This window comes from Lithobates pipiens, unplaced genomic scaffold (assembly GCF_037356315.1).
Source record: "Lithobates pipiens isolate NorthernLeopardFrog02 unplaced genomic scaffold, aLitPip1_a1.2 Scaffold_30, whole genome shotgun sequence".
Lineage (NCBI taxonomy): Eukaryota > Metazoa > Chordata > Amphibia > Anura > Ranidae > Lithobates > Lithobates pipiens.
The window spans coordinates 89,101,809-89,125,732 of record NW_027507791.1 but is presented as its reverse complement, the minus strand read 5'-3'; the positions used below and the strand labels follow the sequence as shown (position 1 = coordinate 89,125,732).

The window sequence follows — 23,924 nt, the reverse complement described above, 5'->3', positions numbered from 1 at the left end:
GGAGAAATAGTTAGTGTCAGTGGGAGGAATAGTGCCGCATTGTTGGTGTCAGTGGCAGGAATAATGCTTCATCTTTGGTGTCAGTGAGAGGAATAATGCCTCAAGGGCCGCATGAAGGCAAGCAAAGGGCCACATTCGGCCCCCGGACCACAGTTTGGAGACCGCTGCTGTAGAAAAGGGTTACCTGAAAAGCACAGTCTAGTTCCATGTAATAGCAGTTCGGGCACTGACCACAAGATGGCAGCAGCCATGAGTGATAGCTGATTCCAGGAAGTGGAGCTCTCGATGGTTCCACGTGTATTTGTAGTTCCTGTGTCACTTGGAGCGTGTTGTTCGTACAGTGTGAGACTGTGAGTAGTATGTGGAAGGGCTGTGTGCTCGTAATGCTCCCAGGGTCGCGTTACTACCCCTGCCTGGTTGCTGGCTCTGTAGAAGCGCTTCTAATCGCATTGCCTGGCATTCTAACCCTGTGGCTGCAGTGTAGACACTGAGTGTGGTATTTAAAGCAGACCACCTGTTCTCTGTGGAATATGTAGGTTGCAGTATCTAACAACCCTGTAAATGCTATCTCCTTGGCTGTGTCACTGGACTGTAACAAGCAAGAAATGAAAGCAGAGCTTCACCTATGAAGTTAAAGGGGTTGTAAAGGTAAACATTTTTTTCACCTTAAAGAGGAAGTAAACCCTGATGGGTTTACTTCCTCTTTCATTCCCTGCAAAGTCAAAGCATAATGGACTACTATGCATCGCATAGTAGCCCATTATGTGTCACTTACCTGACACAGGAGCCAGCGATGTCACCGCTGTCCCCTGTAGTCCGGCGCATCCATCTTTTCGGTGGGGTCTCGCAGCTCCGCCGCTGGCATGCGCACGGGTGCCGACACGCGCGGCAGCTCCATTATTGGAAATGCCGCTCTCAGTGCGTAGACAGCGGTGCCTGTCTTCGGGCAAATATCTCCTAAACCATATAGGTTTAGGAGATATTTCTTGGACCTACAGGTAAGCCTTAATATAGGCTTACCTGTAGGTCAAAGTGGTTTGTAAGGGTTTACAACCACTTTAATGCATTCTATACATTAAGGTGAAAAAACATCTGACACCCCACCCCCCCCGTTTTACTTACCTGACCCCTCGAAAGTCCCGCACTCTCCCCCGCTGTCCTCTTTGCCGCTCAGCCTGGTCGCTGATTGGCTAGAGTGGATGGATTGAAAGCAGAGCAGCCAGTGGCTCGCGCTGCTGTCAATCCCATCCAATGACGCGCGCAAGTACTTCTCACCATGCGAGGGAGCTCGCGTCTACATGAGAAGTACTTGGGGGAAGCCGAGACAGCCGCCGAGGGACCCCAGAAGAGCAGGTTCGGGGCCACTCTGTGCAAAACGAGCTGCACAGCGGAGGTAAGTATAACATGTTTGTTTTTTTATTCCCTTTACAACCACATTAAGTTCCTCTCATCGTCCCCTCCCTCTACACAGTAGCAGACAGTTTGTTTCTGTTGGACATAATGAATGCCTTTGAGACTTCATTCACCCCTGGCGTTTCTGAAACGTGAGAAACCGCACAAGAAACATGCGTTTTTCTGCGCTACCCCCCGCATGAGTGGCAGACGTGCATTTTGTCGCACTACCAACACGCAGTGAAAAACACACCATGCCCCACTTTAATAACCACTTGCCAACCGCCCACAGTATATATACATCATTACTTTTATGTTTAATACTGGGGTTGTGGCAGCAGCAAACTGCCATAACCTTTGTATTTTTTTTCTGTGGGTGATTCAGCATCTGCTAAAAGTGATCCCGGTGATGGATATGCCACGGAATCACTTTTGGCGGCGGCGGGAGAGGGGCCCCTCCTGCCTCTATACAGACATTTCCATGTTTACCAGAGTCGCCAGTAAACCTGGAAACAATTTAATCCTTTTGGTAGATAGGCAGGAAGTCGAGTGAGAGCATGATGGCTTGTTTTGCGCAGTCATGTTGGAACAGGAAGGGGCCATCTCCAAACTGTTCCCACAAAGTTGGGAGCATGAAATTGTCCAAAATGTCTTGGTATGCTGACACATTAAGCGTTCCCTTCACTGGAGCTAAGGGGCCAAGGCCAACCCCTGAAAGACAATCCCACACCATAATCCTCTGCAAATGATTCAGACCAATGCAGAAAAAAGGTCTATAAAGACATGGGTGAGCGAGTTTGGGGTGGAGGAACTTGATTGGCCTGCACAGAGTCCTGACCTCAACCCGTTAAAACACGTTTGGGATGAATTGGAGGGGAGACTGTGAACCAGGCCTTCTTGTCCACATCAGTGCCTGACCTCACAAAAGTTCTTCTGAAAGAATGGTCAAACATTCTCATAGACACACTCCTAAACCTTGTGGACAGCCTTCCCAGAAGAGTTGAAGCTGTTATAGCTGCATAGGGTGGGGCCAACTCAACTGGGATGCCATTAAAGTTCACGTGCGTGTAAAGGCAGGTGTCACAATACTTTTGACAATATAGTAGTGTGTGTATATATAGGGCTGCAACTAACGATTATTTTCATAATTGATTAGTTGGCCGATTATTGTTTCGATTAATCGGTTAATAACCTTAAAAAAAAAGCGTGGTGTATAATTTAGTTAATATGTAAAGTTTAAAAAAAAAGGCAATTTATTCTTAAATATCTCTATATGCAGTGGTAAATATAAATAACCAACTATATGGTTAGGGAGCAAAATATCAAATCCACGCTGAGAATACCAGACAGAAGAGATATACTGTATATATTAGAGGGGATATATACTGTATATACCATTAGAGGAGATATATACTGTATATACTATTGAAGATATACTGTATATACCATTAGAGGAGATATATACTGTATATACTATTGAAGATATACTGTATATACCATTAGAGGATAGATATACTGTATATACCATTAGAGGAGCGATATACTGTACATACTATTAGAGGGGATATATACTGTATATACCATTAGAGGAGAGATATACTATATATATACCATTAGAGGAGAGATATAGTGTATATACTATTAGAGGATATATAGTGTATATACTATTAGAGGATATATACTGCATATACTATTAGAGGATATATACTGCATATACTATTAGAGGAGATATATACTATTAAAGGGTCAATCGGGTAAATATCATCAGACTCATTAACTTTAACCCCATTTTGTTACTGGGCAATTAATCAATTATGAAAATAGTAATCGATTCATTTCCTAATCGATTAGTTGTTTCAGCCCTATATATATATATATATATATATATATATATATATATATATATATATATATATGTGTATGTATATGTAATTTTCCATCTTTACTGCACAAAAATATCTGCTAGTTCTTGTGATTAGTTCAGTGATTTACATACTAACTGAATACATTTTTACAGCATCAAGTAATGTTACCGGACAAAAGAAATGGGTCCTAAGAGAGAAAATAATCGAAAATGGTGGAGAAATAATTCACAGAGGCACTTTAATAAAAGGTATATAAGCTAAATTTCCTTCAAATTCTGCAACTACTGACCTCTGATCATGTTACTTAGTGTCAGACTGTGAAACAAAAGCCACTCAAGTTTTCTACATCACTGGTTATTGTTGTGGAGATTCACATTTGTGATTCCCTAAAATTACTCAGCATTAATTATTATTAATCCAAAGTCTTTAACCACCTCAATACCAGGCACTTAAACACCTTCCTGCCCAATTTTGAGCTTTCAAAGCTGTCACATTTTGAATGACAATTGCGCGGTCATGCTACATTGTACTCAAATGAAATTTTTTCCCACCAATAGAGCTTTCTTTTGGTGGTATTTGATCCCCTCTGCGTTTTTTATTTTTTTCTAAACAAATAAAAAAAGACCGAAAATTTAGAAAAATAAATGTTTTTTGTTTCAGTTTCAAAACTTTGTAAATAAGTATGTTTTCTCCTTCACTGATGGGCACTGACGGGCACTGATAAGGTGGCACTGATGAGGTGGCACCAATGAAGTTGCACTGATGAGGTGGCATTGATGGGTACTGATATGTGGCACTGATATGTGGCACTGATGGACACTGATAGGTGGCACAAATTGGCACTGATAGCTGGCACGGATTGGCTGGGATAGGCGGCATGGATAGACAGCACAGGTGGGCATAGATGGGCGGCACAGATGGGCATGGATGGGCACTGATAGGCAGCATGGATGGGCACTGATAGGTGGTACAGATGGGCACTGATAGGCGGCATTGTATTGTATTTTGTACTGATGGATGCCAAAAAATAATGCATGCCAATCAGTGATGCCCATTGTGGGCACTGATTGGCATCCATTGTGGGCACTGACTGGCATCCCTGGCGGTCTAGGGTGGCATACCTGGTGCTGGGCATCCCTGGTGGTCTGGTGGCATCGATGGTGGTCCAGCGTGGGCATCCTCTGGGATGGCAGACTGACACACCACAAAAACGATCGCCGCGATGCCCGCCCCCGCTCAAAATATGACGCCCAGTCAGGATTTTGAAACCACTTTGCAGCCGTCATTTGCCTATAGGGCGGGCGGCAAGTAGTTCTATAGGCAGAAGGTTTTTTTTTTTTTACCTCAATCTCTGCATTAAGGTATTAAACCTTCTGTATGCAGCTCTCCCAGACACCCCCTTATACTTACATGAGCCCAGCCTTGATTCAGCACTGTGCACAAGAGCAGCGGCCTTGTCAGCTCTCTCTCTTCACTGGACAAACAGGCAGCAGCAGGAGCCAGTAAGTATATGTTTGTTATTTAAAAGAAAATAGGCTTACAATCACTTTAAAGTGGCTATATCATATGTATGTCATATGTATACCATCCCATCTGTTATATAACACTGTGTCCCAGTGCCTGTGGTGTATGAAGTCTATGCTGATTTCTACCTTATCTTAGAGTTTCTTTCCACAGTCACGTGATTCCTGGGCTCTCTACTCACCCCGGCTGATGGAGGAGCAGTGAGACCAGCAGTCACGTCAGCGTCAGGAGAAATCGGCATAGATTTTATACAGCACGGGCACTGGGACACGTAACATTGCTAGACACGTAGCATGCCCAGTGTTTCTACCCTGCCACTGGGACTCCCCTCCCAGTATACAGCAATTTTCAGCTTTGATTAATCAAAGCAGACGACGTATATTCCGAGAAGGTGTCGGTAGCTGTCAAAAAAGCAGTGTGAATCACATCACTGCTCTAGACTCCAATATAGAAAAATACAAAGTAACATATTACTTTTGTATCATTTTGTTCATTCATCTGCAGATTAAAGGGATGAATTTTGTTCTGCAGATGATGTCAGTTAAAGCAACCTGACAAGTAAAAGAAAAAAAAAGGTTTTTCAATAAAATGTTCCTGTCTAATCCCTTATTAATTCTTAGTTTACTCTAATCAGCCGTAATTAACTCATTCTCCCTCTCCATTAAAATATTATTTTCCTTTAGATTTTTGTCTATTTTATTAATCATTAATATTGAAACTTTTTTGTTTTGTTTGTCAATATTTTTACAAATTTAAAGAATATTTACACATATCCCATTTAAAAAAAAAAAAAAGGTGCAAAATAAAAAAAAAAAAAACCTTATTTAATTTGTAAAAAAAACTTTGCAATGCTATGTACTAGAATCATAACTTTAGTGTAATTTTAAACAAGATAAATTACAGAATACAATGTGCACTTTTTATTTGCAGTAACACTGTTTAGTTATTTTTAAACAAACGCTGCTCAAAATAATAAAGCAATGTATGTATTACCTTGTCATCTTTAGTAATGACAAAAGATATCACTAAATAAACAGGTCCAAAGCAGAAATGTAAAAAATTGCTATGGTCCATAGCAGGGCTCGACAAAACCCGGGCGCCAGGTCGCATTGGCGACTAGAAATAGCGACCTCGCGCCTGGGGCAGCACAGCTGGGGGTATCCTGTCTCTGTGGACCCCCCCCAGCGTGATCGCGTCGGGCCGTTCCGCCGGCGGCCGAAAATTTAGGCCGCGGCTTTGAGGCCTTCTGCGGTCCTATGATTCCTTATGGAATCTGGCGCCCTCTTGTGGTCGCTGTTGGTATGACAAACCAGCAATGCTAATGAAGTTTCCTCTGCCTGTTTTATATTACCTGCCTCTTCCCTTTATTTAGAACCCCCTAAACATTTTATATATTTTTTATTCTAACACCCTAGAGAATAAAATGGTGGTTGTTGCAATACTGTCTGTCACACCGTATTTGTGCAGCGGACTTACAAGCGCACTTTTGTTGGGAAAAATAATTTAGTTAATAAAAAAATAAGACAACAGTAAAGTTAGCCCAATTATTTTTTATATTGTGAAAGATAATGTTACGCCGAGTAAATTGATACCCAACATGTCACGCTTCAAAATTGCACCCGCTCATGGAATGGCGACAAACTTTTACCCTTTAAAATCTCCATAGGCGACGTTTAAAAAAATTCTACAGGTTGCACGTTTTGAGTTACAGAGGAGGTCTGGGGCTAGAATTATTGCTCTCGCTCTACCGATCACGGCGCTACCTCCTATGTGTGGTTCGAACACCGATTTTATATGCGGGCAGGACAGGGCGCGTTTAAAAAAAAAAATGTCTGCTTATTTTAACTTTTTTTTTTTTCCACTGTTCTTTTAAAAAAAATGTTGTGTCACTTTTATTCTTATTACAAGGAATGTAAAAATCCCTTGTAATAGAAAAAGCATGACAGGTCCTCTTAAATATGAGATCTGGGGTCAGAGAGACCTCGGATCTCATATTTACACTAAAATGCAATTGAAAAAAAAATTGTCATTTGAAAAAAATAAAATGTCCCTCTAAGAGCTATGGGCAATGACTTGGAGACGGGGGGGGGGGGGGCGGCGACGGCGCTGCTATCTTCCCCTCACTCGTCTCCATGTCAGGCCAGGGACAGGTCCAGATCGCCGTCACGGACCTGGCTCCTAACTTTTTAAGCTGGCTCCTAGATTCCAAGCAAATTTGTCAACCCCTGGTCCATAGGCCGCTGTCGGCTGAATCTGGGTCACAGGAATGCAGAACTAACGCACTCCTGTGACCCACAGGAGATGTATAGCCAAAAGACCTTAGACTATACTTCTTGAAATCTGACAATTTGTACTATTTTCCTTGTTTGCAGTGTTTTTAAATGCTGCTCTATTTAGATTTGTCCTGATATCCAATCTTTATTCCATTTTTTTTTTTTGCTGTGACTATGGAAGCAGAAAGGAAGTACATATCTATTGGCATGCCTGAACATCATTGAATAATATTATTTTCTTTCGTTTTCCATAGCTTGAATGGGCCCAGCAATACTTTTATAATCGATCAGTCATTTTGTATAAATGAGCTATAACACACTTGGGATACTTTTATTTAAGGATGAACTCCAGCGTGTTCACACACTCCACGTGAAGCGCTCGCCAAGAAGTCTAATCACAGGCGGTCAGACATTTCCCGATCTCTGCAGCCGTGCATTGGGGCAATGTCTCACTGCCTGATTAGCGCTGCGCATACTTCCTAGCGGGCTCTGCACGTGGAGTGTGCGAACACGCTAGAGCTCATCCTTACTTTTATTCAACACTTGTGTGTAAGGCAGATACCATTTAATCAACACTTGCATGTAAGGCAGAAAAAACTACCGTCTTCTACAGATTCCCTACACCTCTGTACCTGTGCATCGTTGACAAGTCCCCTTTGCATTTGAGATGTCTACTAATGACATTTATTCCTTCTAACTAGGTATAGGTCAGGTATATCGGAATCATCAGAGGCAAGCACACCAGCAAATTCCTTGTCTAGTGGTAATCAGAGCTCTACAGTGCCAGGTAACGGTCTTATTCATGCACGGTTTTTAAGGAATTCATATTCTCATGAGGTACAACAATGTTTTGTAAATGGAAATCAGAGAGACCACAAACAAAACAAAAAAGAGCAGGTTTAAATATAGTAACATTAAAAAAGCAGCAGGTTTACGTTAAAGCCCAATTTCAGTTTAAAGAGTAAGCTGAAAGAAGCGCTTGAACGGCTTCAGTGCTTCTTCTGTGAACTTTGGGGATGACTTGCTCCACACAATTATGTGGGTCAGTACAGACTTTTTAATATGCAAATATTTTATTGTCCGTAGCCTGGCCACTGGGTTTACTTTATCTTATGCATGAATTTTCACATATCTGTGTATTTCTCAAATGTCCTTAAACGTTACTTTGCTAATCCCCCAACCCAGGAAATATTTTTGGAGACTGCCACAGGTATTCTTCACTTGTACTTTGCACTGCAATATGTCTTCGCACTTCATTCCTAGATTTATACTTTATTAGTGTATTTTTAATTGTCAAGGATTTTTTTTAGATACTGGGGGTTGATTTACTAAAGTCAAATAGACTGTGTACTTTGCAAAGTGCAGTTGCTCCAAAGCTTAGTAAATGAGGCAAGGCTTCACTTTGCAAAGAGTACCCAATCACTTGCAAGGAAAAAAAAAAAAAAACAGCATTTTTGCTTGCACATAGTCGGATGGTGGAAGTCAGCAGATCTTCTCATTTGCTAAGCTCTAGAGCAACTGCACTTTGCAAAGCGCACAGTCTTTTTCCATTTAGTAAATAAACTCCTGTATGTACTGTATCAAGGAAGAAGAAATCCACTGCTCCAGGTGTGTATGATGACTTGAAAGGAACCAAGTAGGAGTGCTAGCTCCGGCCCACCTCCATGGAATACTTGGAAAAAGAAGAATGGCTGCGCATCCGAAGGTTCCAAACAACGTCCTTTTCTTAAAGATCACCAGGGTACTCCTAGGACACCAGATATTTAGTCAAGTAGACACGTTTCACACATCCAAACTGTGCTTAATAATTCCAATGACTATATTGGCTACTAAAGCTTATATAGGACCGCCCTGACATCAACAGGTGATCATTATGCGGTCAGAATAAGCAGCAGCTACACAACTTTCTTTTCCCTGTGTGTACTGTAGACAGAAATCCACAAAGTTCTATATCATGCTTCGTAAATGTGGTATCTCTACTAGTCACGTTTTATTTTTATCAGATGTAATACTTGTTACTGGTATCTGTGGAAAACTGTGCCATTCTCTCCTTTTTCTAAATCGTTTTATTTTTCTTCATTCCTTTTAGAACTTCCAGGTTTTTACTATGACCCCGAAAAGAACAGGTATTTCCGCCTTCTTCCAGGACACAATAACTGTAACCCATTAACTAGGGAGGCTATAATACAGAAGGAAATGGAACAGAAAAGACTTCAACTTCTTGAAGAAGATAAAAATAGGAAGGTGGGTGCTGCACTTGATATGTGGGATAAAGCCCTGACAAGTGGTTTTACCCTGTTTGGTAGTGCATTAAATGTTATAATATATGTAGTGTCATGTGTTGTCCTTTAATAAAACTCAAACAATTTAGTAGTGATACAAGTTTTGAGCCAGAATATTTGAATCTAATCATGAAATGTGGACCAGGCAAGATTTCCTGTTTTAGTGTATAATTATCTATTGGCAGTTGTGCTTACACTAATTGTTCAATAAAAATTCTTGGTTTATTCAGAAATCCACCAGGCCCGGAGTAAATGCATCTATGCTTGTGTGGAAACGACAGCTTGGACTGATGCCATTTACAACCTACTGCAGGTAAGAATAACATAACAATATAAGGCCACTAATTTGACCCTTCACTTTTTTTTATTTTTTTTTATTAATGGTAAAAGTTTAAGGGTTGATTATACAGTATTTTAACCCCTTTGCTCCTAAGGGTAAAACAAATGTTAATGCCTAAGCACAATTTTGCAACTTTGACATGTAAAACTGTACATATCACAACTGTATGCTTCAAGGTGAATTATACTTTGTTTTTTTTTAAAGGACAAATTGGGCTTCCATTCGGTGGTAAATGCTAATAGTTATATCTTTTTTTTTTTTTTTTTTTTTTTTTATTTAGCTGTATATCAATTGCTACTACCATAACCTATCACCAAAGATCAACCCAAAATAAATTATTCTGTCCCCGATGATCGCAGCGACACAACATATGTGTATGTTAGTTGTTGACAGTTTCCGTAGTAGAGCCCAGAAACAATAGTGCACATTTGTTTTTTGTTTTTATCCTACCTGAAGCCCCATACACACTATCAGATTTTCTGCTGAGTTTTTCCTTCAGATTTACCAAAACCATGTAATATGAGGTCAAACCTTAGGAGTTTCAATGTGTATGCAATCAGGCAGGCCCTTGCACTACATTGTTTTGGTAAATCTGAAGGAAAAACTCAGCATAAAATCTGATGGTGTGTATGGGGCTTTAAACACACTGACACTAATTTAAAAAAATCCTGCCCAATATATACTGACTATGACCTTTTAACGCCTGGCATTGACCTTCAACCCTAACCCTGGCACTGACCTAGATCAAACCTTATCTTTTTTAATATTTTTTTTTTCATACAGTTTTGTTTTTCTCTCTCCCCTTGAGAGACAAAACACAGGGTTGGGCTTCACAGTGACTGATCACTGTGATAGCCAATCAGAGGCTATTACAGCAATCGGGTGACCCTGAACCAGGAGTTCCCCAGTCTGTGTTGGGAGTATGCTGTACAGCACACTTCCAGCACTAGGGATGGATCAATATCTGTTTTTTACTCAAGTACTCACTGATGCAAATTAGCAATACCTTTGCGGTGCAATTTGAGCCCATACAAAATAAATGGGCTCAAATCACCTCACAAAGAATCGCATGTGTTCTGAACACGAATGCGGTGCGATTACTGTCCAAATCACATGCAGTTTCCTGCACTGCTCCTGTGTGAACCCAGGCTGAAGTCACTATCGCAAACAAGCCTGGGGTCACACAGGAGTGGTGCGGGAAACCGCATGTCATTTGGACAGGAATCACAAGCGATTCTTTGCAAGGTGATTGAAGCCCATTCATTTTGTATGGGCTCAAAGTGCACCGTAAAGTTATCAGTTTTAGGTATTGGAGCATTTGCATGAGTACAAGTACTCGTGCAAATGCTTAGTATTGTTACCAATATTGATATTGGTGCAATCCTACCCAGCACAAAGACAGATATGCATATATGTGGCCCCATGGGGAAAAAAAAAAAGCTCAGTTCAGTGAGGCTGCATATGTCCATACCGTCATCTGGTTGGGTTTGCTACCTCCCGTCTGCCAAATAGTAAAATGATGGGGGGGGGGGGGGGGGGGGTGCCATCATATGTAAAGAAACGATGCGGCTCTTTACCCATGTGATCGGCTGTGTCCAATCACAGCCGATCACATGTAAACACGGAAGTTCCGTTTATCGGCTCGCCTCACACTGACAGTGTGAGGCGAGGAGAGCCTTTCAGCGGCATCTCCTCTCGGAAGACTGTACAGATAATCAGGGTATTGATCATCATTGCCCTGATTATCAATGCTGCCCCAGTGGTGCCCATCAGTGACACCAGTCCGTGCCCATCAGTGCCACATATCAGTGTGGCATAGTAGTGCCACCTAATCAGTGCCCATCAGTGAAGGAGAATAATTAAATAAAAATTTACTGACGGAACCTTAGAAAAACTTTTTTGTTTTCAAAATGTTAGGTCTTTTTTCATTTTTTTAGCAAAAAATGAAAAGCCCTGCAGTGATTAAATACCACCAAAAGAAAGATCTAATTGTGTGGGGAAAAAAATGATAAAAATTTAATTTGGCTACAGTGTTGCATGACCGCGCAATTGTCTTTCAAAGTGTGAGCGTAGAAAGCTGAAAATTGGCCTGGGCAGGAAGGGGGTAAAAGTGCCCAGTATTTGAAGCGGTTAAAGATTTTTACCTAGTGTATAATGCTTTGGAAAATTTAATTGCTGAGAAATGACTAAAGGATACTCATATATTTTGACAGGGTAATTTTCACATTAACTTTGTTAAGTATAGAGGAGAAGAAGCAGAGGCTCTTTGTGGGTTTTATTGCCTTTCTGTCTTGGCTTTACCAGGCCCACTCATTTCTTGTGCTGTCATTTGGATATCAAGTGAAGTACGTCTACCCAATAGGGTCACAAGTGTCTATTAAACCCCAAGACTGGTTCTAGCTCTATGCAGAAGTAATTAGTCATTTTTTTCAGACTAATATGCATTTATTTGTTTCTTTGTGTTACATAAAGCCCTGATGAAGTGGGTGCGTTTTTAATCCCCTAAAATGTGCTGTCCTCTTCTTCATATTATCAATGAACAAGTTTTCCCTAAAGAATTGTCTGCTGGCATCCCTCTTCCTTGTTAGTTATAGAATTTAATTTGATGGACCCCACCTTTTTTGGTTCTGACATAAGCTTAGTAGTGTACAGAAAAAACATTGCTTCACCCCAAAATTCACAAGTTGTAATCGTTTTCCTCTTTCACTCATCAAGCACCATTATGTCCATCTATCTGCATATAATTTTATTTTTTCTGTAACTGTCTGTGCATCATTATAGTGTTTCTTTTGTGGCAGACGTGTTCATGAACTCAAAGTGAACTGTATGCAGAGAAAGGAAGTTCATATTGTCAACCCCGAGCCTGTTGGTCCAGGAACACACAAGTTTGAGTTTATTCTGGTAGGTTTACAATATGGAAAAATTTATTCTCAGGCTGTACATGTAAAGAGACAGTTTTTAATGTTGGTATATTTGCCAACATACAGTGTGTACCTTTTATTTCTGTGTTTTAATGAACTAATCTGCAGTGATGATCACATTATACATTTTTCAGGCAGATTCTTCATGCCAAAGATTATTTGCAGTAAGTGACATGGAGAATGGGTTCTGTAAATATGGTCTTCTGAACCTTAACGGACTGTGGAAAGATGTGCCCACTGTGGAAAGTCATGACAATCCCTACTTTACAAATCATAAGGTATTACAGGATTGGTGGGGAGGAACCTGTGTTGTCGGTCTGCAAAATATCACATGTTTTATTGTTTAAAAAAGTAATTATGTTATATGTAGTGTAGCAGTACAGTATACTGTATGTTTGCACAATCATAGTGACATGCAGACACATTTATATTTTGAGCAAACATGCTATTATGTAATTAGTATGTGTATTTTGTTCACTTAATAGTTTTGAATTAGAGGTAAGATTTGCCACTGTGATGCAAGAGATGGTTGCACTGTTGAAATCCTCTTGAAAAAAAATCAAATACTGTAAGGGCAGGCAGGGTGCCTGTGATACTGTAGGTTGAGTACCAGATGTCTAATATATACTACATTGTTGGACATAAATGACAGAATCATTTTCTTTATTTCAACATTGTGTTCCTGTTAGCAGTGCACATCCTGCCCAGGGGTGACTACGGTGACTATCTACTTACTGTTCATCTATATAGTAGCAGTGTCGCATCATCATTAGGAGAGGTGCACTTGCACATAAGACGAGGACGCATGACTTGGCTACTGCTTTGAGTAGTCCCATAGTCTTTAAGGAAAATAAATTTAAAGTGTACCTAGGAGCATTATTACAGCAGTTTTTGTTTTGTTCCGTCCATAGCATATTTTTTATTAGAATTTCAGTGCAGACTCTGTTGTATCAAAAGCACATCTGTCACCCACTTGCCGACTGGTCCATGTAGCTTTACTGCTACAGGGTGGCTGCTCTGTGCAGAATCGTGTGTGTATATATTCTGTATGTGAGCCTGAAACTCCTGGTAGGGGGTGATAGTCTGAGTCTCACGTAACCCAGCTCTGTGATTGAAAACAGCACAGAGCTGTGTTCAGTAACATGGGATCTAATTAGTTAGTCATTCCCTGCTTCCCTGCTAAACAGGAAATGAAAACCACTAGATACCCAGTAAAAGCAGCACACATTACACACTTGTTAGGCACATACTTAACCCCTTGATTGCCCTTGATGTTAACCTCTTCCTGCCCAAAGTCATTAGTACAGTGACTGTGCATATTATTAGCACTGATGACTGTAATAATGGCACTGGTGATGTCAGTGGTAGTTGGTTCCCACAAATTGCCAGTGTCAGATTGACTGCCGTACTATTGCAGTCCCATTATAAGTCGCTGATCCCCCGCCATTACAGTATAAAAAAATATATATAATTCCTGTATATACCATAGTTTGTAGACGCTTTAACTTTCCCACAAACCAATCAATATATACTCATTGGGATTTTTTTTACTAAAGACATTTAGCAGAATACATTTTGGCCAAAATGTATTAAGATTTTATTTTTTTATTTTTTATTATGGGATATGTTTTATAGCAGAAAATAAAGTTTTTTGTTATGTATTTTATACAGTGCCTTGGGAAAGTATTCGGCCCCCTTGAACTTTTCAACCTTTTGCCACATTTCAGGCTTCAAAAATAAAGATATAAAATTTACAGTGGGACACAATTGTGAAGTGGAACGAAATCTATTGGATATTTTAAACTTTTTTAGCAAATAAAAAACTGAAAAGTGGTGCGTGCAAAATTATTCGGCCCCTTTACTTTCAGTGCAGCAAACTCACTCTAGAAGTTCAGCGAAGATCTCTGAATGATCCAATGTTGTCCTAAATGACTGATGGTGATAAATAGAATCCACCTGTGTGTAATCAAGTCTCTGTATAAATGCACCTGCTCTGTGATAGTCTCAGGGTTCTGTTGAAAGCGCAAAGAGCATCATGAAGACCAAGGAACACACCAGGCAGGTCCGTAATACTGTTGTGGAGAAGTTTAAAGCCGGATTTGGATACAAAAAGATTTCCCAAGCTTTAAACATCCCAAGGAGCACTGTGCAAGCGATCATTTTGAAATGGAAGGAGTATCAGACCACTGCAAATCTACCAAAACCTGGCTGTCCCTCTAATCTTTCAGCTCAGACAAGGAGAAGACTGATCAGAGATGCAGCCAAGAGGCCCATGATCACTCTGGATGAACTGCAGAGAACTACAGCTGAGGTGGGAGAGTCTGTCCATAGGACAACAATCAGTCGTACACTGCACAAATCTGGCTTTTATGGAAGAGTGGCAAGAAGAAAGCCATTTCTCAAAGATATCCATAAAAAGTCTTGTCTAAAGTTTGCCACAAGCCACCTGGGAGACACACCAAACATGTGGAAGAAGGTGCTCTGGTCAGATGAAACCAATATCAAACTTTTTGCCCACAGTGCAAAACTATATGTTTGGTGTAAAAGCAACACAGCTCATCACCCTCAACACACCATCCCCACTGTCCAACATGGTGGTGGCAGCATCATGGTGTGGGCCTGCTTTTTTCTTCAGCAGGGACAGGGAAGATGGTTAAAATTGAGGGGAAGATGGATGCAGCCAAATACAGGACCATTCTGGATGAAAACCTGTTGGAGTCTGCAAAAGACCTGAAACTGGGACGGAGATTTATCTTCCAACAAGACAATGATCCCAAACATACAGCAAAATCTACAAAGGAATGGTTCACAAATAAACGTATCCAGGTGTTAGAATGGCCAAGTCAAAGTCCAGACCTGAATCCAATCGAGAATCTGTGGAAAGAGCTGAAAACTGCTGTTCACAAACGCTCTCCATCCAACCTCACTGAGCTCAAGCTGTTTTGCAAGGAAGAATGGGCAAGAATTTCAGTCTCTCGATGTGCAAAACTGATAGAGACATACCCCAAGCGACTTGCAGCTGTAATTCACAGCAAAAGGTGGCTCTACAAAGTATTAACGCAAGGGGGCCGAATAATTTTGCACACCCCACTTTTAATTTTTTTATTAGTTAAAAAAGTTTCAAAAATCCAATAGATTTCGTTCCACTTCACAATTGTGTCCCACTTGTTGGTGATTCTTCACAAAAAATAAAAATTTTATATCTTTGTTTGAAGCCTGAAATGTGGCAAAAGGTTGAAAAGTTCAAGGGGGCCTAATACTTTCGCAAGGCACTGTATAATAAAAAAAACACCGAAGTGATCAGATACCTCCAAAAGAAGGCTCTATTTGTGTGAAAAAAAAAAAGATAAAATTTTGTTTGGGTACAGTTGCATGACTACGCAATTGTCAGTTAAAGTAGCTCAGCACCACACAGCAAAAAATGGCCTGGTCATGAAGGGGGGTAAATCTTCCAGAGGGCAAGTGGATACTTTGTTTTGGCCATCCAGCCATGTGTTACTTTTCATTAAGTGTTTATAAATATTTACATTTTTTTTTTTAGGCAAACTTTATAAAGTTATTTATGTAAGAGCTTAAGTTGTTTTACATAATTTTGCCTATTCATTATAGAGATTGATAGTTTACGGTTTCTTGGTCTCTTATACCTTTTGTTTCCCTATGAAGGTAAATGTTGCATGTTGGGCCACACTCACTGGACCAGACTCGCATGTCCTGTATCCTTTTTTTTTTTTAAAGACAAAGTTAAAGGAGATACACAGTCACACCATACACTATCATCTATGTAATAAAAATACTAACACATTTTAGACAATCCAGTATAAGCTGACTTAAATCTCCTTTCATTTTGCTTTCACTCCCTGTCTGCGGGCCATCTCTTTCCACAATATCCTGGATTCCCTTCATCGAGCTTAGCTTCTCCGTTGCTCAGTCCTTTGGTTTGCTTTAGATTTCTAAGGACTACATATACCATTGTACCTTTCTGCCTGTAAACAGTGCTTTCTTTACTGACTATGCCAGACAAGTGGAGTGTGTGACAGCAGTTTCTACAGGCAGAAGTAAGTAAATGTGTGGGATTCTTCACAGTAAGAAAAAAACTTCAAAAGGGTTCACGTTAATAATAATTCAATGTGGAAATGAACGTATGATTTTACAATTTGATGCATTTTAAATACAGCAGAGTTATTGATGATTATGTATAATTCCTTAATGGCAATTCAGTATTTCTCTCCTGGGAAGACAAGATAGTCCAGGCTGTGTTAGCCTTATACCAGCATGTCTGTTCAAGAACTTGGACCCTGACGCAGGTAATTTATTTAGAGTAAATCAAGCAGAAAGGAGATTTTATGATTTGAACTTTGCTGAAATTTTATGAGGCATTTCAGTTGATGTCATTTCCAAAAGTTACCTAGTCATTTAACTTGAAAACAAATGTCCAACAGAGTCAATTATTATTTTAACATACGATTTACAGAGCATATCTTCACACCACTTATACGGCATTGTTATGTGATCTTCAGTATATTTATATTTAGTAACCAGAGAAAGCATTATAAGTCTGTGCTTGGTTTTAAAATTGTTTTTACATCTTAATCTTTAGATGATGGCCAACCTGTAATGCTATACAATATCAAAGTTTCCAATGTATGGAGCTGTGTATGGTGCTTAAACCCTCGACTGGATTGTAGCTTTTCAGCAGGTCTGTATTAAAAATAATGTCTCGCATACTACGTAGCCATCAGTCAGGGTTTAACCATATTTATATGTAGAAACTAAAAAGAGCAGTTGATATCACTATCTGTGTACTTGTTAACACTCCATTTAGCTGTCTTATAGTATTCCTGTACCTAAACTGGTGAAACAAATTTACATCTGCATATTTGTCCTGGGGTAAATCGGGAACCCAGAATTAAAGATGCTCTGCAAATAGGGACTTAAAGCGGTTCTCCACTCCCCCATGTTTTTTACCCCACTTAAAGTGGTTGTAAATCCCATTCATAAAATGACCTGGGCATATATATCTGCAGTGTTTAATTATCTCTCTCCTAAGTCCAGTATCTTCCTGCTGCTCCGTTCCTCTGTTATCAGCATGATAACTTCTGACAAGTTCTCCAACACAGGAGATAAAAGCAGCTGCAAATTTGTGTCAGGAGGGAACTTGGAGACAGATAAGCAGAGAGCTTGTCTGCTCACAGTACAGCTCTGCAAGTTTTTTTTGTTCTGGATATGTGGAGGGGGGGGTGTAACTTTCCTCCAATCAGCTCTCACACAGTGTATGCCCAGACTCCCCTCCCACTGCTGAAACAGGAAGAAACATTTCTAGCACAATGTGCACATTCTAAAGAATGTAGAAACCCGAAGACAGGAGATATACATGTAAAACTTATGTAGGGAGATTTGTTTCATCTGTGTATCATCGGAGGCTGTTCACTTCACTGGGCATATGTGAGGGTTTACATCCACATTTAACTGTAGTGCAGTAGACCTCTTCAAAACATACTTGCCCATACAGCGTTGCCCTGCTGTGATCTGCTGTTTGGGTGCCACACAGCATTTCCCATGCCTTCATCTTGGTCCTCGTCAGCTGGCTGCCTCTTTCAGTTAGTTTTTCTCAGCTGGCATTTCTTTTTTATGTAAAAGGCTTTACAGGGGTTCCCCACTCCTGCCTTTCTCAGGCTCTTCTGCCCCATCCTGGAGCCCAGGACCAATTCTTCCAGCGGCATCAGCTTCCCTGTACACAGTGAGAAGGAACTGAGGTAGTTCCTCCTACTGTGTGACGTCAGAAACTAGAAAGCAACAAGGGTTTCATCACTTCCGGTTTGTTTACTTACAAGCTGTTACCAGTTTATTAAGCAGCAGATCAAGCCGATCTCAGTTTGATCAACTGCTTTGAAGACTAGAGGAGAGCTATGGGGTCTAATAGATATCTCCAAAAAGAGGGACTGTCACAGCCCATGCTATCGCAAGTAATCAACAGCATCCCTTGTGGTTGTAGTGGTTACATTGGCTGTTTGCCTTTGCCATTTCCTTTTTCCCTTCCTCTTATTAGCGCTTATTACGTTTAATACCATTGTCTTTTTTTGATGTCTGAACCTTTACTACTTTAAAATGTTTAAAGAACAGCATCCCTTTGCAATAGCAATAAAGCTGAGTTACAATAAAAAAAAAATGAGATATATAATTTTTTATTTTTTTATTTTTTTTTAAGCTCCCTCATAATCCCATGCAAATATGAATGAGCACATAGGTCCCACACGCTTACGTAAAAGGCGATCACACCACACGTGAGATATAACCGTGAAAGTCAGCAATAAATTCTAGGGCCAGACCTTCTGTGTAACTGTAAATTGGTAACTATAAAGGCTTTTAAAGTGTTGCCTATGGATATTTTAATTTACCATCGTTTATCACCATTCTACGGACGTGCACAATTTTAAAGCAAGACATGTTTGGTATCTATTTACTCAGCTTAACATCATCTTTTATATTTTACCAGAAACTGGGTATTCTGTTTTTGTTCACTACGATTCATTAAAGTGTATTTTTCAAAGAAAATTGCGTTTATAAAAACCGCTGCGCAAATAGCATGTGACAAACAAATTGCAACACTCACAATTTTATTCCCTAGGGTCTCTGCTTCAAAAAAATATATAATCTTTAGGGTTCTAAGTCATTTTCTAGCAAAAAAAATGCTGATTTGTGCATGTGGCCTGGGGGGTCAAGTGGTTATGCAGCTCCAAATGTAAAGTGGCTACGAACGCTAGCAGTCTCCTATAGAGTGTCCTTAGTCTCTGGCCATCACCTGTGGCATGTCTACAGTCTGTGGCCATCTCTTGCAGCATGCCCATAGTCGCTGATCATGTCATTTTGCATATTTACAGTTTCCGATAGCTTTCTGTAACATTACTGATTATTATGTGTGGCCCTGTGGTGGTGTTAGGGTTGTGTGTCTTCTTCCCCTAACTTTCTTTTTTTTTTTTCTTCACTTTGAAGGGCTAAAGAATCAAGTCCTGGTAATGAACACTGCAACAGATGTTCGGCGCACATTCAAAACAAATAGTGATGTTTTGGCCCAGCAGTTTGCTACAGAGGTATATTTGCTTTATTAAACCATGTTGTTTTGCAGCATATCAGATTACAAAAGTATTTTGGACAAGCAGGTGCTGTGGAATTCTGCTTTTTAAGGAGTTTTCTCCCTGGAATGCTGCATGTTTTTTTAATTTATTTTAAATAATTCCTTTATTTAGTCAAAAGTTGCATAGTACAAACCAAGTCAAAGATATTGCATGATACCGTTACATAAGCAGGTTGATATCTTATACATCATCAGAACTACAAAAACAGCTGTACTAGTAGGAACATAGAATATACAACGAATTTCAATTCGTTCAGTTATAAGCGGAGCGGTAAGCATCTCCATACTGGGGAGAGGGAACTTTTTATTTGAAATTTTTTGATTTTATTTTATATTTCCCTTTTTTTCTTAGAGATGCCCTGTCACCAGGTTTCACCTCCAAATGTGAAACTTTTATTAATATATTAACCACTTAAGGACCGCCGCATGGCAATGTACATCGGCGCAATGGCACCGACAGGCGCGAGCACGTACATGTACGTGCTCGCCTTCCAGCAGGTGGGTGTCCGATCGGACCCCCTCCCGCTAGATGCGGCGGTCCGTTTCGCTGCAGGAGCGTTATGGGATGAGGGGATGGCCGTTGGTTTCTGGCCATCCCCCCTCGATCGCTCCTGGCGAATGAGAAGCTTCCCCCCGCTGTGTATTGTAAACACAGGCAGGGAGGAAGTGATGTTGTCCTCCTCTTTTTGACCGGACTGCGAGGGGAACAGAGAAAGTAAGTGTGCACCAACACTACACTGGCATGTAGGTACACATAGGCACACAAACCCCCCCCCCCGATCGCGCCCCCTCCCAGTCACAGTGTCACTGATTGCAGTGATCATTTATTTTCTGATCACTGCATTTAGTGTCAGTTGTGACAGTAAAAACTGTCAGGACAGTTAGTGTTAGGTCCAGGGTAGCCCCCTACCCCCCCCCAATAAAGGTTTAACCCCCTGATTGCCCCTAGAGTTAACCCTTTCACCCCCTTTTGCCAGTGTCACTAAGCGATCATTTTTCTGATCGCTGCATTAGTGTCACTAGTGCCGCTAAGTAGCTAGTTATTTTTTTAGGTTCACCGCCAGGTTTTTATAGCGCTAGGTACCCCCATATACTACCCAATAATTGTTTTAACCCCCTGATTGCCCCTATTTAACCCTTTCACCAGTGATCACCATATAAGTGTTACGGGTGACTGGTTAGTTAGTTTGCTTTTTATAGCATCAGGGCACCTACCATTTATTACCCAATAAAGGTTTAACCCCCTGATCACCCGGCGGGTGATATTAATTAGGTTTTAGGGTCAAGGTCTGCGTCGCCCCAGGCAGCACTAGGTTAGTGCCAGTACCGCTAACACCCACGCGCAAAGCATACACCTCCCGTAGTGGTATAGAATCTGAACATATCAATATCTGATCTGATCAGATCTATACTAGCGTCCCCAGCAGTTTAGGGTTCCAAAAAAACGCATTGCTAGCAGGATCAGCCCAGATACCTGCTGGCACCTGCGTTTTGCCCCTCCGCCCAGCCCACCCAAGTGCAGTATCGATCGATCACTGTCACTTACAAAACACTAAACACATAACTGCAGCGTTCGCAGAGTCAGGCCTGATCCCTGTGATCGCTAACAGTTTTTTTTGGTAGCGTTTTTATATTTAAATACTGAAGGTGTAGCTTGGTTTTCGGGGTCCCGTACGCGGCTAGGCTCCCAAAAAGTCCCCCACATGTGGTATCCCTGTACTCGGGAGAAGAAGCAGAATTTTTTTTTGGGGTGTAATTTCACTTATGCCCATAACATGTGTGAGCAATATATCATTTAGTGACAACTTTGTGCAAAAAAAAAAAAAAAAAATTTTAATATTCCTGCAACTTGTGGCAAAATATAAAATATTTCATGGACTCAACATGCTTCTCAATAAATAGCTTGGGGTGTCTACTTTCCAAAATGGGGTCATTTGGGGGGGGTTTGTGCTATTTTGGCATTTTATGGCCTTTGAAACTGTGATAGGTAGTGAGGAGTGAAATCAAAAATTTGCACCCTTAGAAATCCTGAAGGCAGTGATTGGATTTTGGGGTGCCGTATGCGGCTAGACTCCCAAAAAGTCCCACATATGTGGTATCCTCGTACTCAGGAGAAGCAGCAGAATATATTTTGGGGTGCAATTCCACATATAACTATGGCATGTGTGAGCAATATATCATTTAGTGACAACTTTTGTAAACTTTTTTTTTTGGTGTCATTATTCAATCACTTATGACAAAAAAAAAATATTCAATGGGCTCAACATGTCCCTCAGCAATTTCCTTGGGGTGTCTACTTTCCAAAATGGGGTCATTTGGGGGGGGGGGGGTTTGTACTGCCCTGACATTTTAGCACCTCAAGAAATGAGATAGGCAGTCATAAATTGAAAGCTGTGTAAATTCCAGAAAATGTACTGTAGTTTGTAGACGCTATAACTTTTGCGCAAACCAATAAATATACGCTTATTGACATTTTATTTTACTAAAGACATGTGGCTGAATACATTTTGCCCTAAATGTATGACTAAAATTGAGTTTATTCGATTTTTCTTATAACAAAAAGTAGAAAATATATATTTTTCTCGAAATTTTCGGTCTTTTTACATTTATATCGCAAAAAGTAAAAATCGCAGAGGCAATCAAATACCATCAAAAGAGAGCTCTATTTGTGGGAAGAAAAGGACGCAAATTTCGTTTGGATACAACATTGCATGACCGCGCAATTACCAGTTAAAGCAGTGCAGTGCGAAATTGTAAAAAGACCCCTGGTCCTTAGGCTGACAATTGGTCCGGGGCTGAAGTGGTTAATTACCAATAAAATAGGAATTTTATGTGCACCCGATATTTTTTTATTTGCATAAATTTGGTTAATAGTTAGGAGCACTCAAAATAGAGTTGCTTGCAGAATGGCAGCTTTACTGTTACGTGTCACATAGTGCCCGAGAAACTCTGTGGCACTGTCAGGGACACATGATAACATTTTCCCTATAGGTGTCTGAAAGTCACTGTCCACCTACTGTACAAATCGGGATTGAGGACAGAGGTGAGCCAGTTCAATACTGGTTCTAATAAAGATCTGTGAAGTCCCTGTTTTCTTTGAGTCCATCCAAACTTTATCTTGTGTTGAACACTAAAGAAGAGGGAGTGGTGCTGGTGTTGCTCACAAAATGTGTTGGGTATATATATATATATATATTTTTTTTTTTTTACCAACAACTAAAATGATCTTAGATCTGGCACTCCTTTCTGTATTTCTATGGTCTGAACTATTGTTTGGTACCCATCAATGGAAAGTTTGTTGTGTGGGAGCTGCCTTGCCACAGCTATTGAGCGTATTTGAAGTTTGCCTTCATCTAACTGCACACGCAAGTCTAAAGGCTCCCAGCACCTGAGTTTAAGTATGTTGTTCTGGCTTCCCTCCACTAGTGGTCTCCAAACAGACCAAAATTCTGCACCTGAGCACTCCTCATCATCTGCATAGCAGGAAGAATTCATTGCTGGATGATCCTGTGCTCTCCTATATTGTCAGTATTATAAGAATATGCTGGGATCCTGCTGCTGGTATCCCCTGGTAGAGATAAAGTATGGCCAAAGACCTGCGACTGATATGTAGCCTATTAAAGAAGTTTCTCCAGACTCCTTACTTGTTCCAGTCCCTTATCAGATAAATGTGGTTGTTGGGTCCCTGCTTCTTTTTTTTTTTTTTTTTTTTTCTTTGGTGTTATGTGCACCAGTCTAGGTTGCAGTATGCCCTCATTTTGTGTCTTTTGTTCACCTTTCTCCATCTTTCAGGCAGTCTGACATTGGTGGTTGTAGAGGGAGGGGTTACCATTGTTGCTTTTCTACCTGCCTCATGTGTCTTTTGGGATTTTATGCAGTGAGGAAAACCCACAAAATAGGTGGAGTACTCTAATAACTTTATTAAGGAACAGCAGACCCACAACAGAAGAAAACAATTTAACAAACCCCTGAATAACAGTTTTCCAAAGGAGGGTCTAGAGAAAAAAATGCTATACAGGAAGTCCCATGCCTTCCACACCCCACCCATAGGATTCAACAAAGGAAAATCCCTATATTAGGGAGGAGGTTGCCTAGCCAGACAATAAATATTGCTAATACAATATTCAAAGAATGTGAGACTCACAACAACAGTTTACTCGACGGCCTATTTAATACAAAGTCCCGCCTCCTGGAC

The 23,924-nt window shown here is 40.5% G+C and overlaps 1 protein-coding gene across 4 annotated transcripts in view; it reads left to right on the top strand.

Moving 5' to 3' along the window:
• Positions 1–251: 251 nt before the first annotated feature.
• Positions 252–23,924, top strand: part of DCAF4 (DDB1 and CUL4 associated factor 4) — a 63,863-nt gene continuing 40,190 nt past the window's right edge. For 2 of the 4 annotated variants that reach the window (XM_077464587.1, XM_077464588.1), the window contains exons 1-11: positions 3,410–3,505; positions 4,641–4,759; positions 7,756–7,841; positions 9,144–9,298; positions 9,567–9,649; positions 12,475–12,577; positions 12,732–12,875; positions 16,261–16,310; positions 16,816–16,901; positions 17,195–17,293; positions 19,588–19,685. In XM_077464587.1, coding sequence (XP_077320713.1) covers positions 4,668–4,759; positions 7,756–7,841; positions 9,144–9,298; positions 9,567–9,649; positions 12,475–12,577; positions 12,732–12,875; positions 16,261–16,310; positions 16,816–16,901; positions 17,195–17,293; positions 19,588–19,685 — 996 coding nt within the window. In that variant the 5' untranslated portion in view covers positions 3,410–3,505; positions 4,641–4,667. The other 2 variants (XM_077464589.1, XM_077464590.1) reach the window with 2 other exon arrangements.